Raw genomic sequence first — 12,799 nt, 5'->3', positions numbered from 1 at the left:
TCCATGTGCTCGCCAGAGGTAGCCTGACTGCCATTAGGTACCGAGATGAGATCCTCAGACACCTTGTGAGACCATATGCTGGTGCGGTTGGCCCTGGGTTCCTCCTAATGCAAGACAATGCTAGACCTCATGTGGCTGGAGTGTGTCAGCAGTTCCTGCAAGAGGAAGGCATTGATGCTAGGGACTGACCCGCCCGTTCCCCAGACCTGAATCCAATTGAGCACATCTGGGATATCATGTCTCGCTCCATCCACCAACGCCACGTTGCACCACAGACTGTCCAGGAGTTGGCGGATGCTTTAGTCCAGGTCTGGGAGGAGATCCCTCAGGAGACCATCCGCCACCTCATCAGGAGCATGCCCAGGCATTGTAGGGAGGTCATACAGGCACGTGGAGGCCACACACACTACTGAGCCTCATTTTGTCTTGTTTTAAGGACATTACATCAAAGTTGGATCAGCCTGTAGTGTGGTTTTCCACTTTAATTTTGAGTGTGACTCCAAATCCAGACCTCCATGGGTTGATAAATTGGATTTCCATTGATTATTTTTGTGTGGCTTTGTTGTCAGCACATTCAACTATGTAAAGATAAAAGTATTTAATAAGATTATTTCATTCATTCAGATCTAGGATGTGTTATTTTAGTGTTCCCTTTATTTTTTTGAGCAGTGTACATTAGACCCTAATCTGGGCTGGCATGGTTACACGTGATCTGCGGTTGTGAGGACCGTTGGATGTACTGACAAATTCTCTAAAATGACGTTGGAAGTGGCTTATGGTCATCCGGTGCTGAGTGGCTAATCTGCCTTTGCCATCTGTACTATTGGCCAACAAACAATCACTGCATAATAAAGTGGATGAACTAAAAACACATATATCCTACCAATGGGATATTAAAAACTGTAATTCCTTACGTTTTACTGAGTCGTGGCTGATCGACGACATGAATAACATAGAGCTGGTGGATTATACACTGTATCGGCAAAATAGAACAGCAGCCTCTAGTAAGACAAGGGGAGGCGGTCTATGTCTATTTGTAAACAACAGCTGGTGCACGATATCTAAGGAAGTCTCAAGGTTTTGCTCGCCCGAGGTAGAGAATTTCATGATAAGCTGTAGACCACACTACAGTGAGGGAAAAAAGTATTTGATCCCCTGATGATTTTGTATGTTTGCCCACTGACAAAGAAAAGATCGGTCTATAGTTTTAATTTGTAGGTTTATTTGAACAGTGAGAGACAGAGTAACAACAAAAAAATCCTGAAAAACACATGTCAAAAATGTTATACATTTTTTTGCATTTTAATGAGTGAAATAAGTATTTCACCCCTCTGCAAAACATGACTTAGTACTTGGTGGCAAAACCCTTGTTGGCAATCACAGAGGTCAGACGTTCCTTGTAGTTGGCCACCAGGTTTGCACACATCTCAGGAGGGATTTTGTCCCACTCCTCTTTGCAGATCTTCTCCAAGTCATTAAGGTTGAGGCTGACGTTTGGCAACTCGAACCTTCAGACCTTAATCCCATAGAAAATCTGTGGAGGGAGCTGGAGACTGGCTAGGCCACTCCAGGACCTTAATGTGCTTCTTCTTGAGCCCCTCCTTTATTGCCTTGGCCGTGTTTTTTGGGTCATTTTCATGCTGGAATACCCATCCACGACCCATTTTCAATGCCCTGGCTGAGGGAAGGAGGTTCTCACCCAAGATTTGACGGCACATGACCCCATCCATCGTCCCTTTGATGCGGTGAAGTTGTCCTGTCCCCTTAGCAGAAAAACACCCCCAAAGCATAATGTTTCCACCTCCATGTTTGACTGTGGGGATGGTGTTTTTGGGGTCATAGGCAGCATTCCTCCTCCTCCAAACACGGCGAGTTGAGTTGATGCCACAGAGCTGTAAACTCTCCTTCCAGACTCACATCAATCATCTCCAATCCAAAGTGAAATCTAGAATTGGCTTCCTATTTCGCAACAAAGCATCCTTCACTCATGCTGCCAAACATACCCTCGTAAAACTGACCATCCTACCAATCCTCGACTTCGGCGATGTCATTTACAAAATAGCCTCCAATACCCTACTCAACAAGCTGGATGCAGTCTATCACAGTGCCATCCGTTTTGTCACCAAAGTCCCATATACTACCCACCACTGCGACCTGTACGCTCTCGTTGGCTGGCCTTTGCTTCATAATTGTCGCCAAACACATTGGCTCCAGGTCATCTACAAGACCCTGCTAGGTAAAGTCCCCCCTTATCTCCGCTCACTGGTCACCATAGCAGCACCCACCTGTAGCACGCGCTCCAGCAGGTATATCTCTCTGGTCACCCCTAAAGCCAACTCCTCCTTTGGTCGTCTCTCCTTCCAGTTCTCTGCTGCCAATGACTGGAACGAACTACAAAAATCTCTGAAACTGGAAACACTTATCTCCCTCACTAGCTTTAAGCACCAGCTGTCAGAGCAGCTCACAGATCACTGCACCTGTACATAGCCCATCTATAATTTAGCCCAAACTACTACCTCTTCCCCTACTGTATTTATTTATTTTGCTCCTTTGCACCATATTATTTATATTTGAACTTTGAACTTTCTTCAAACTACAAATCTACCATTCCAGTGTTTTTCTTGCTATACTTTATTTACTTTGCCACCATGGCATTTTTTTGCCTTTACCTCCCTTATCTCACATCATTTGCTCACATTGTATATAGTCTTATTTTTTTCTACTGCATCATTGATTGTATGTTGTTTTACTCCATGTGTAACTCTGTGTTGTTGTATGTTGTCGAACTGCTTTGCTTTATCTTGGCCAGGTCGCAATTGTAAATGAGAACTTGTTCTCAACTTGCCTACCTGGTTAAATAAAGGTGAAATAAAAATAAAAAAATCAATAAAGAGCTCCATTTTGGTCTCATCTGACCACAACACTTTCACCCAGTTGTCCTCTGAATCATTCAGATGTTCATTGGCAAACTTCAGATGGGCATGTATTTGTGCTTTTTTGAGCAGGGGGACCTTGCGGGCGCTGCAGGATTTCAGTCCTTCACGGCGTAGTGTGTTACCAATTGTTTTCTTGGTGACTATTGTCCCAGCTGCCTTGAGATCATTGACAAGATCCTCCCGTGTAGTTCTGGGCTCATTCCTCACCGTTCTCATGATCATTGCAACTCCATGAGGTGAGATCTTGCATGGAGCCCCAGGGTGAGGGAGATGCATATTCTCATTTCTGGGCAAGAGTAGTAACCTGTTTAAATTGGGTACGTTTTTTTAATTTAAAAAAATATATATATTTCATCCGGCCGTGAAAATACTGCCCCCTATGGATATCAGGTTAAGAGTGTGCTCCTAATCTCAGCTCGTTACCTGTATAAAAGACACCTGGGAGCCAGAAATCTTTCTGATTGAGAGGGGGTCAAATACTTATTTCCCTCATTAAAATGCAAATCAATTTATAACATTTTTGACATGCGATTTTCTGGATTTTTTGTTGTTATTCTGTCTCTCACTGTTCAAATAAACCTACCATTAAAATTATAGACTGATCATTTCTTTGTCAGTGGGCAAACGTACAAAATCAGCAGGGGATCAAATACTTTTTTCCCCTCACTGTATCGACCTAGAGAGTTATCTATATTCTTTGTAGCTGTCCATTTACCACCACAAACCGATGCTCGCACTAAGACCATACTCAACGAGCTGTATATGGACATTAGCAGACAGGAACATGCTCATCAAGAGGCACCGCTCCTAGTGGCCGGGGACTTTAATACAGGGAAACTTAAATCTGTTTTACCTCATTTCTACCAGCATTTAAAATGTGCAACTAGAGGCGAACAAAAAAACTCTAGACCACCTTTACTCCACACAGAGATGCGTACAAAGCTCTCCCTCGCCCTCCATTTGGCAAATCTGACCATAATTATATCTTCCTGATTCCTGCTTACAAGCTAAAATTAAAGCAGGAAGCACCAGTGAAATCGGTCAATAAAAATGTGGTCAGATGAAGCAGACGCTAAGCTACAGAACAGTTTTGCTAGCACAGACTGGAATATGTTCCGGGATTCTTCCGATGGCGTTGAGGAGTACACCACATCAGTCAATGGCGTCATCAATAAGTTAAATCGGTGATGTTGTCCCCAAAGTGACTATGTTCAGTGGCTTGCAAAAGTATTCACCCCCTTGGCATTTTTCCTATTTTATTTCCTTACAACCTGGAATAAAAATGGATTTTGATGCAAGATGCAAAATATTTTTTATTGTGAAACAAACAAGAAATAAGACAAAACAAAACTTGCGCGTGCATAACTATTTACCCCCCCCATAACTATTTAGCCCATCTGTTTTGTTCATAAGGGACTCCTGTTGACAAGCTCACACACAGATACTGCGCTTAATAAAACAGCATGGAGAGGCAGAGCTATAGCTAGAGATCCCTATGATATCTCACTCAGACCTGGGATATGATCTCATCGATCTAGCTAAATATTCTACAACTTGAATGTCTTACACAGGTAAAGTGGTTCTTCCTTTCAAAGTTTCGAGCTTATGTCACGACCGTTAGTGGTAGATGGTGGCATTCTGTCATTGCACCACACTCTCACAAGGGGGAGTTAGACCGCTGATCTATCGGTGGTCTAAACTGTGGCACAAATTGACTATCTTTTCATAAATTAATGGCGATGTTTTCAGTCTGAGAGTCTTCTCTGGCACTAGAGTCCTTATCAAGCAAAAAAAATAAATACATTTTAAAAAAGTCGGTGGTCCTGGAGTTAGAGAACTTCGGTAAATACAATAGGGGAATTATACTTGACAAGTGGACTGACGATTTTCAAAAAATAAGCACGGTGGGCTTTTGGTTTCTCTCCCTCTAAAAACAGAAATAAATAATTCTAAACAACAAACTGGCTTTATTTACAAATTAGTAATATTGTCTCACCCCATTTACAAGGGCCTTTTTCCCTTTATTCAGATTACAACCGCTAATTTTCAGTTATTTGAAAAATAAATCTTCCAAAATATTGTAATTTTTTAAACAAGCCATGGAAAGTTGGTTGCAATTTCAGTTTAATCCACCAGAAAAGACAGAACAAATAATAAAACAAATATTGTGGTTAAACTTAAATACACAAAAAAAAAAATTATCAATTGGAACCTTTATCAAGTGGAAGGGGGGGAAAGTAAGGAACTTGTCTGTTGGCCCTGCATTAAAGACCAAAATTGGTTAAAGAAAAGTGATAAATAAAAATATATACCAGTTTAATTTAAGGAAAAAAAAATATGGACAGCAGTGTCATATAAATTGCAAAATAGTTGGGAAGAGATATCTGATGTATGGATGCCATGGCACATGGTTTATGAATTGACACGCAATTCTCAGTTTACTATAACCTACTGCAGGCCTAAAACCTGTGGGTTTAACATTTTGAATGAATTGTTATATTGAAGATAGAAGCCACTGTTTAACAACAATTATTATTAACCCTGCGTTATAATTATATTAAAGCCCCATAGACATTCTCTGTACGTTTTTTTTGTTTGTTACATTTTAGTCAATAGCAGAGACCAGATTTGCCCTAACAAAAAATGCCCAATAGATGTTAGCTTAGAATACTCCAATCCTCTAAATTTAATTAAATCTACAGGGACATTATTGATCTGCAATTATTTTCATTTAGAAGCTGCCTCTTAATGAGTTCCGAGAGCCGTGTCATACCAATTATTATTGGATTATTCACCATGGCAACCACTTGTAGGTATAACATTGAAAATGTGCATTTGTATTTTTTTTATTGAATTTAACTAATATATGTGTACCACTGTAGACACTGTTTTTATTTACAGTAGTGATGGACATCTGGAGGCATTTTGAAAACAAGTTTTCAAACAATAGCCCTTTCTCAAGGGCTATTAGCAATACAATAGATACGATGTGGTCCCAAAAACACCTCTGACATAGGGTCCAGCATATCTCGATGACGTCATTGAATGTCTCGCCAGCTTTGATCCGTGCCTGGGCCTGCAGCACACAAAGTTCTTTGTCAGACGAATCATTGGGTCGAAACTACAGAACAAAAATATGTATAAAAACTGTCTTAAGGAGCATTTCCATAAGTCCGCTCAAGTTTCTTCAACTGTCTTACTTGAAATGAACTTAATCTATCCACAGACAGGGGTGTAAGTAAGTAATTATGAATACACTTGATACTGTAATTGAGTAGCTTTTCCGAGTACTTTTACTTAACCTGTCTGGGATAGGGGGCAGTATTTTCACGGCCGGATAAAAAAAACATACCCGATTTAAACTGGTTACTACTCTTGCCCAGAAACTACAATATGCATATTATTAGTAGATTTGGATAGCAAACACTCTAAAGTTTCTAAAACTGTTTGAATGGTGTCTGAGTATAACAGAACTCATATGGCAGGCAAAAACCTGAGAATATTCCAAGCAGGAAGTGGCCTGTCTGACAATTTGTAGTCCTTCTGTTGTATCTCTATCGAAATTACAGTATCTGTGCTGTTACGTGACACTAAGGTTTCCATTGGCTCTCTAAAGCCTTCAGAAACCGGATTGACGAGTCTCCTGTCTCTGGGCAGATAACAGCAGCTCAGTTTGCCAGTGGACTGCCTGGTGACAGAGACTGTAGCTGCGTGTTCACGAGACCTCCCCATTTTTCTTTCCCTCTTTGAATGAATCCAACGTTGTCCGGTTGGAATATTATCGCTATTTTACGAGAAAAACAGCATAAAAATTGATTTTAAACAGCATTTGACATGCTTCTAAGTACGGTAAAGAGACATTTGTCACGAAATGCACTCGCGCGTTACCCTTTGGATAGTGACCTGAACGCACAAACAAAACGGAGGTATTTGGATACAACTATGGACTATTTGGAACCAAAACATTTGTTGTTGAAGTAGAAGTCCTGGGAATGCATTCTGACGAAGAACAGCAAAGGTAATCCAATTTTTCTAATAGTAATTCTGAGTTTAGTGAGCCCCGAAGTTGGCAGGTGTCTGAATAGCTAGCCTGTGATGGCTGAGCTAAGTACTCAGAATATTGAAAAATGTGCTTTCACCGAAAAGCTATTTTAAAATCTGACATAGCGATTGCATAAAGGAGTTCTGTATCTATAATTCTTAAAATAATTGTTATGGATTTTGTCAACATTTAAGATGAGTAATTTAGTAAATTCACCGGAAGTTTTCGGTGGGTATGCTAGTTCTGAACATCACATGCTAATGTAAAAAGCTGGTTTTTGATATAAATATGAACTTGATTGAACAAAACATGCATGTATTGTATAACAATGTCCTAGGAGTGTCATCTGATGAAGATCAAAAGGTGTAACTCTGTGTTGTCGAACTGCTTTGCTTTATCTTGGCCAGGTCGCAATTGTAAATGAGAACTTGCCTACCTGGTTAAATAAAGGTGAAATAAAAAATAAATAAAATTAGCTATACTAGCTGCTAACTTACATACGTTAGTGTTATCCTTGTTGTCTAGCATTAGTGGTTAAGAGCGTTGGGTGATATGATGAGCTAAGTTGCCACATAACAGAATTCAATGTGTGTATTTTTATTTAACCTTGATTTGAGCAGGGAGTCATACTGAGACCAAGGTCTGTTTAAATCCTCAGACTTATTTTTATGCGCACTAGAGAACAGGTTTTCCCTGCATTCAGTACTAATTTCAGGCCAACAAAGTTTCTGTAATACAATGAAGGTAGACTGTAGTTCAGATAGAGCCTGGTCAACTGTGGGGGCAATATCACATACAACAGTATCATCGGCATACAAGTGCAGGTTACAATTTTTCATAAAACAGGTCGATATTGTTAATTTAGACATTTAAAAGTACATGACCCAGAATTGACCACTGCGGGACACCATTTGTAATATCCAGGAAACCTGATTTAACACCATCAGTATGATATACATTGAGTTCTATCTGTCAAGTAATATTTAAACCAGTTACATGTAGCCTGGTCTAGGTCAATTGAGGAAAGCCTCTGAATTAGGAGTAATCAACAGAATCGAAAGCCTTTGACTGGTCAATGAAGAGGGCAGTACAATGTTAACTGTATGGATAAAAGCTAACCACAATTTATACTGTAACTAGGGATGCAGTAGAGATAGCACTATGACCTGGTCTAAAACCTGACTGATTTCAAAGATAGATCTTAGCTGAGAATTTTTCTTATCAAGACTTAATATTTTAGCTAAGCAAGAAAGTTTAGAAATAGGCAAACAATGATTTAGTTTACAAGGGTCACCACCATTGTGAAGGGGGAGTACACGGGCCACCTTCCAAACCTTGGAGTTTCTACCAGATAGTCAGGTTAAAAATATGGGTTAATTGTTCAGCAATCAGGGGGGCAGAGAGCTACAGAAAAAAATGGATAAAGTATCAGTTCCAGTGTTTGTTTAAATCAATCTTAAGCAGGGCATCTAGCACATCACAGATAGTAAGTTGTTGAAATCAAAAACAGTCACTAGAAGTTGACGGGTTAACTGTCGAGTCAGCTAGAGGCTGGCAGAGGGAAGAGCAGTCGATTGACTGAACGCGGTCAACTATACACCACTAGTTCTCTCAAATTAAAAGCCTGCCGAGATAAAATTATGATTTAATGCATCACTTCTCATTCTTATCAGTTATGATACCAGTCAGACAGAACTTGCTTAGGCAGGAAAGAGGAATTTGTATACTTCACTGCATTTACTTTTTTACAAAATGTAGAAGGATCACCAGCAGTCAGAGAGAGCTTAAAAAGCAGCTTGATTTAACTTTCTTAATCAAAATAATACATTGTTTCTCAATTGTCTGAAAGATTGCCAGTCCACTACAAAGTCTGTTTTCCTTGCTTTGGCCCAGACCTGATTCTCTGAATGAGCTCAGATAATTCTGAAGAAAACCAAGGATTCTATCTATATTTGACTCTGAACTGTTTAAAAAGGGCGTGTTTGGGCTGTATCACAACCGGGAGTCTCATAGGGTGGCTCACAATTGGCCCATCCGGGTTAGGGGAGGGTATGGCCGGGGGAGGATTTACTTAGCTCATCGTGCTCTAGTGACTCCTTGTGGTGGCCCAGGTGCTTGCAGGCTGACCTCGGTCGTTAGAGGAACGGTGTTTACTCCGACACATTGGTGCAGCTGGCTTCCTGGTTAAGCGGGCGGGTGTTAAGAATCGCGGTTAGGCAGTTCATGTTTCAGAGGATGCATGGCTTGACCTTCGCCTCCCGAGCCCGTTGGGGAGTTGCAGCGATGAGACAAGATCGGAATTGGGGAGGGAATTTTTTATTTTATTTTTATAAAAGAAATAAAACTGGTTGACCCTCCGTTGGCAGCAATGAACTCAACCAAATGTTTTCTGTAGTTGCGGATCAGACCTGCACAACAGTCAGGAGGAATTTTGGACCATTCATCTTCACAAAACTGTTCCAGTTAAGCAATATTCTAAGGATGTCTGGTGTGAACCGCTCGAGGTCATGCCACAGCATTTTAAAACCGGGTTGAGGTCAGGAATCTGACTGGGCCACTCCAGAAGGCGTATTTTCTGTTGATTTACGTCTGTTTTGGGTTGTTGTCATGTTGCGTCACCCAACTCCTGCTGAGCTTCAATTGGCAGACAGATAGCCTTACATTCTCCTGCAAATGCATAGATTTTTTCCATCGATGATCGCAAGCTGTCCAGGCCCTGAGGCAGCAAATCAGCCCCAAACTATGATGCTCCCACCATACTTTACAGTTGGGATGAGGTTTTGATGTTGGTGTGCCGTGCCTTTTCTTCTTCACAGTGTTGTGTTCCTTCCAAACAACTCAAATTGTGTTTCATATGTCCACAGAATATTTTGCCAGAAGCACTGTGGAACATCCAGGTGCTCTTTCGCGAACTTCAGACGTACAGCAATGGTTTTTTTTGGACAACAGTGTCTTTTGCCGTGGTGTCCTCCCATGAACACCATTCTTGTTTAGTGTTTTACTTGTCGTAGACTCGTCAGATTTTAGCATGTTCCAGAGATTTGTGTCTAGCTGACACTCTAGGATTCTTGTTAACCTCATTGAGCATTCTGCAGTGTGCTCGTGCAGTCATCTTTGCAGGACGGCCATTCCTATGGAGTTGCAACAGTGCTGAACTTTTTCCATTTATAGACAACTTGTCTTATCGTGGACTGATGAACATCAAGGCTTTTAGAGATACTTTTGTAACCTGTTCCAGCTTTATGCAAGTCAAGAATTCTTAATCTTAAGTCTTTTGTTTGAGGCCGCACCACAAGAGAAATGACAATCACACTGGGCACCACAGAAGAGACATGAGATATACATGGAGCTTCCCCAAAACCTACAATAACTCAACCTTAGTCTTCGTGCGGATTTGCAGTGGGTAATTACGCACTGTAGCCCACTGGAAAGGGAAAAATAAATAACCCAGCACGCTGGTAGATTCCCCCAAGTCACAGATGTTCCCGAGACAACTGCTTAGTCCACGGACATCACACAAATAACCATGCCCAACGTATTCCAAAGTGAAACACATCACTAAGCCTAAACAGGGGAAAAAGGCTATAGATCCAGGTAGCAAGTGTCACTACCCTACCCAAATCTTCCACTGAGGTACACAGCCGATTGTACTCACCTCAGACAAATGTCCCAACAGCAAGTGTTCCCAGCCTGGGCAGGGGCCTGGAAACTAACCAATGTACTCTCTCCAATGCAGCACACAAACTATCCACCGCAGTGGCACATTTACCAAACAAACAAAGGCAACCAACACTGGGCCTACCAAACATTACAACTCAAAAGCTGTAACAAAAGTTAAACAAAGCACCTACAGAGTTCTCAAACATTAACATTTTCTCCCAAACACAACACACATACTAGTAAGCCCAGCAACACTAGTATTAGTCCTTCATAATGCAACAAAGTGCTATACGCCAAAATGTCTAGGAACCAACCTTACGATCCGGACGAGCCTCCACTTGCCACAAACCGGCTCAAAGTTCGTAAAAAGAAGGGAGACAACGTGGACATAAATGTGATAATGAGGGGTGTTGAAAGCTGCCAATGCAAACAAACAAAATGGCCACAACCAAACTCTATCAGTGTCTGCATGGCGAGAGTCTCCTCAATGAATGGGGATGAGGTGTATTTATCCCGGAACCCACTGTGCCCAGGTGTGTCCCATGTCGCTGACGACCCTCCTGGCTCCGCCCACCGGCATCCTATTAAGGAAAACAAGAACAAAGAGAAAGAATACGGCAGACAGAGTGGGAGGGTCATCACACTGTGTTTGTCTATTGTTGTGACTAAGATGAAGATCAGATCAAATTTTTAAACTAATTTATGCAGATATCCAGGTAATTTCAAAGGGTTCACATTCTTTTTCTTGCCACTGTATATATACAGGCAGACTTGTTCAGCTACAAATTGTTGTGTATTTACTGAGGCTACCAGACAGCCTTTTTAATTATTTTGTGTACAACACATTTTGATTATGTAATTTGAACAACATATAACAAATTTCAAACAATTTTGACATACTAAAAGACTAGTACACAGTGTCTCCTGACCCCTCCTGTCTCAGCCTCCAGTATTTATGCTGCAGTAGTTTGTGTGTCGGGGGGCTAGGGTCAGTCTGTTATATCTGGAGTATTTCTCCTGTCTTATCTGTTGTCCTGTGTGAATATAAGTATGCGCTCTCTAATTCTCTTTCTTTCTTTCCTTCTCTCTCTCAGAGGACCTGAGCCCTAGGACCATGCCTCAGAACTACCTGGCCTGATGACTCCTTGCTGTCCCCAGCCCACCTGACCGTGCTGTTGCAACAGTTTCAACTTTGCTACCTGCGGCTATGGAACCCTGACCTGTTCACCGGACGTGCTACCTGTCCCAGACCTGTTGTTTTCAACTCTCTAGAGACAGCAGGAGCAGTAGAGATACTCTGAATGATCGGCTATGAAAAGCCAACTGACATTTACTCCTGAGGTGCTGACCTGTTTCACCCTCGACAACCACTGTGATTATTATTATTTGACCCTGCTGGTCATCTATGAACATTTGAACATCTTGGCCATGTTCTGTTATAATCTCCACCTGGCACAGCCAAAAGATGACTGGCCACCCTTCATAGCCTGGTTCCTCTCTAGGTTTCTTTCTAGGTTCTGGCCTTTCTAAGGAGTTTTTCCTACCCACTGTGCTTCTACACCTGCATTGCTTACTGTTTGGGGTTTTAGGCAGGGTTTCTGTACAGCACTTTGTGACATCAGCTGATGTAAGAAGGGCTTTATAAATACAATTGATTGATTGATAGTAGACCTGTGCTAGTAATTATTGCTTGATGCCCCATTGCCGGTGAGCTTGCAAAGTAAACGATTCATATTATTTCACTACTATTTGACATTTGAGGCTCCAGGTCCTAGTCAAGTCTTAAGTTATTTAATTTGTGACTCATCCACACCTCTGCATCTGTGATATAGCGCACATCTCTTTTACTCACTCACACAGACTTACACACGCACATACAGACAGACACACACACACACACACACACACACACAGCCTCCTAAAAGAGCCTGTTAACATGAGCAATCCCTGTAAGATTAATTCTACATGTGGTACGTCTGCTCCCGCTCCCCCTTTCTGGCGCTTGAGGCCACCAGGTTGCTCATCATTACACACACCTGTCACCATCGTTATGTGCAACAGCGCTTCATCGGACTCACCTGGACCTCATCATATCATTGATTGCCTCCCCTTGATTGCCTCTGTCACTTCCTCAGTTTCATCCACGTGTCTGAATTGATGT

At 41.6% G+C, this 12,799-nt stretch overlaps 1 protein-coding gene across 1 annotated transcript in view; it reads left to right on the top strand.

Annotated features, from left to right (window-relative positions):
* LOC115193019 (uncharacterized) overlaps window positions 1-11,879 on the top strand; it is a 33,091-nt gene extending 21,212 nt beyond the window's left edge. The window contains exon 3 of the mRNA XM_029752017.1: window positions 11,733-11,879. Within this exon, the coding sequence (XP_029607877.1) occupies window positions 11,733-11,776 (44 nt within the window). The 3' untranslated portion in view covers window positions 11,777-11,879. The remainder of the gene's footprint in view (window positions 1-11,732) is intronic.
* Window positions 11,880-12,799: the final 920 nt, after the last annotated feature.

This window comes from Salmo trutta, chromosome 4, assembly GCF_901001165.1.
Source record: "Salmo trutta chromosome 4, fSalTru1.1, whole genome shotgun sequence".
In the NCBI taxonomy this organism is placed as follows: Eukaryota; Metazoa; Chordata; class Actinopteri; order Salmoniformes; family Salmonidae; genus Salmo; species Salmo trutta.
This window is presented reverse-complemented; position numbering and strand designations above follow the sequence as displayed.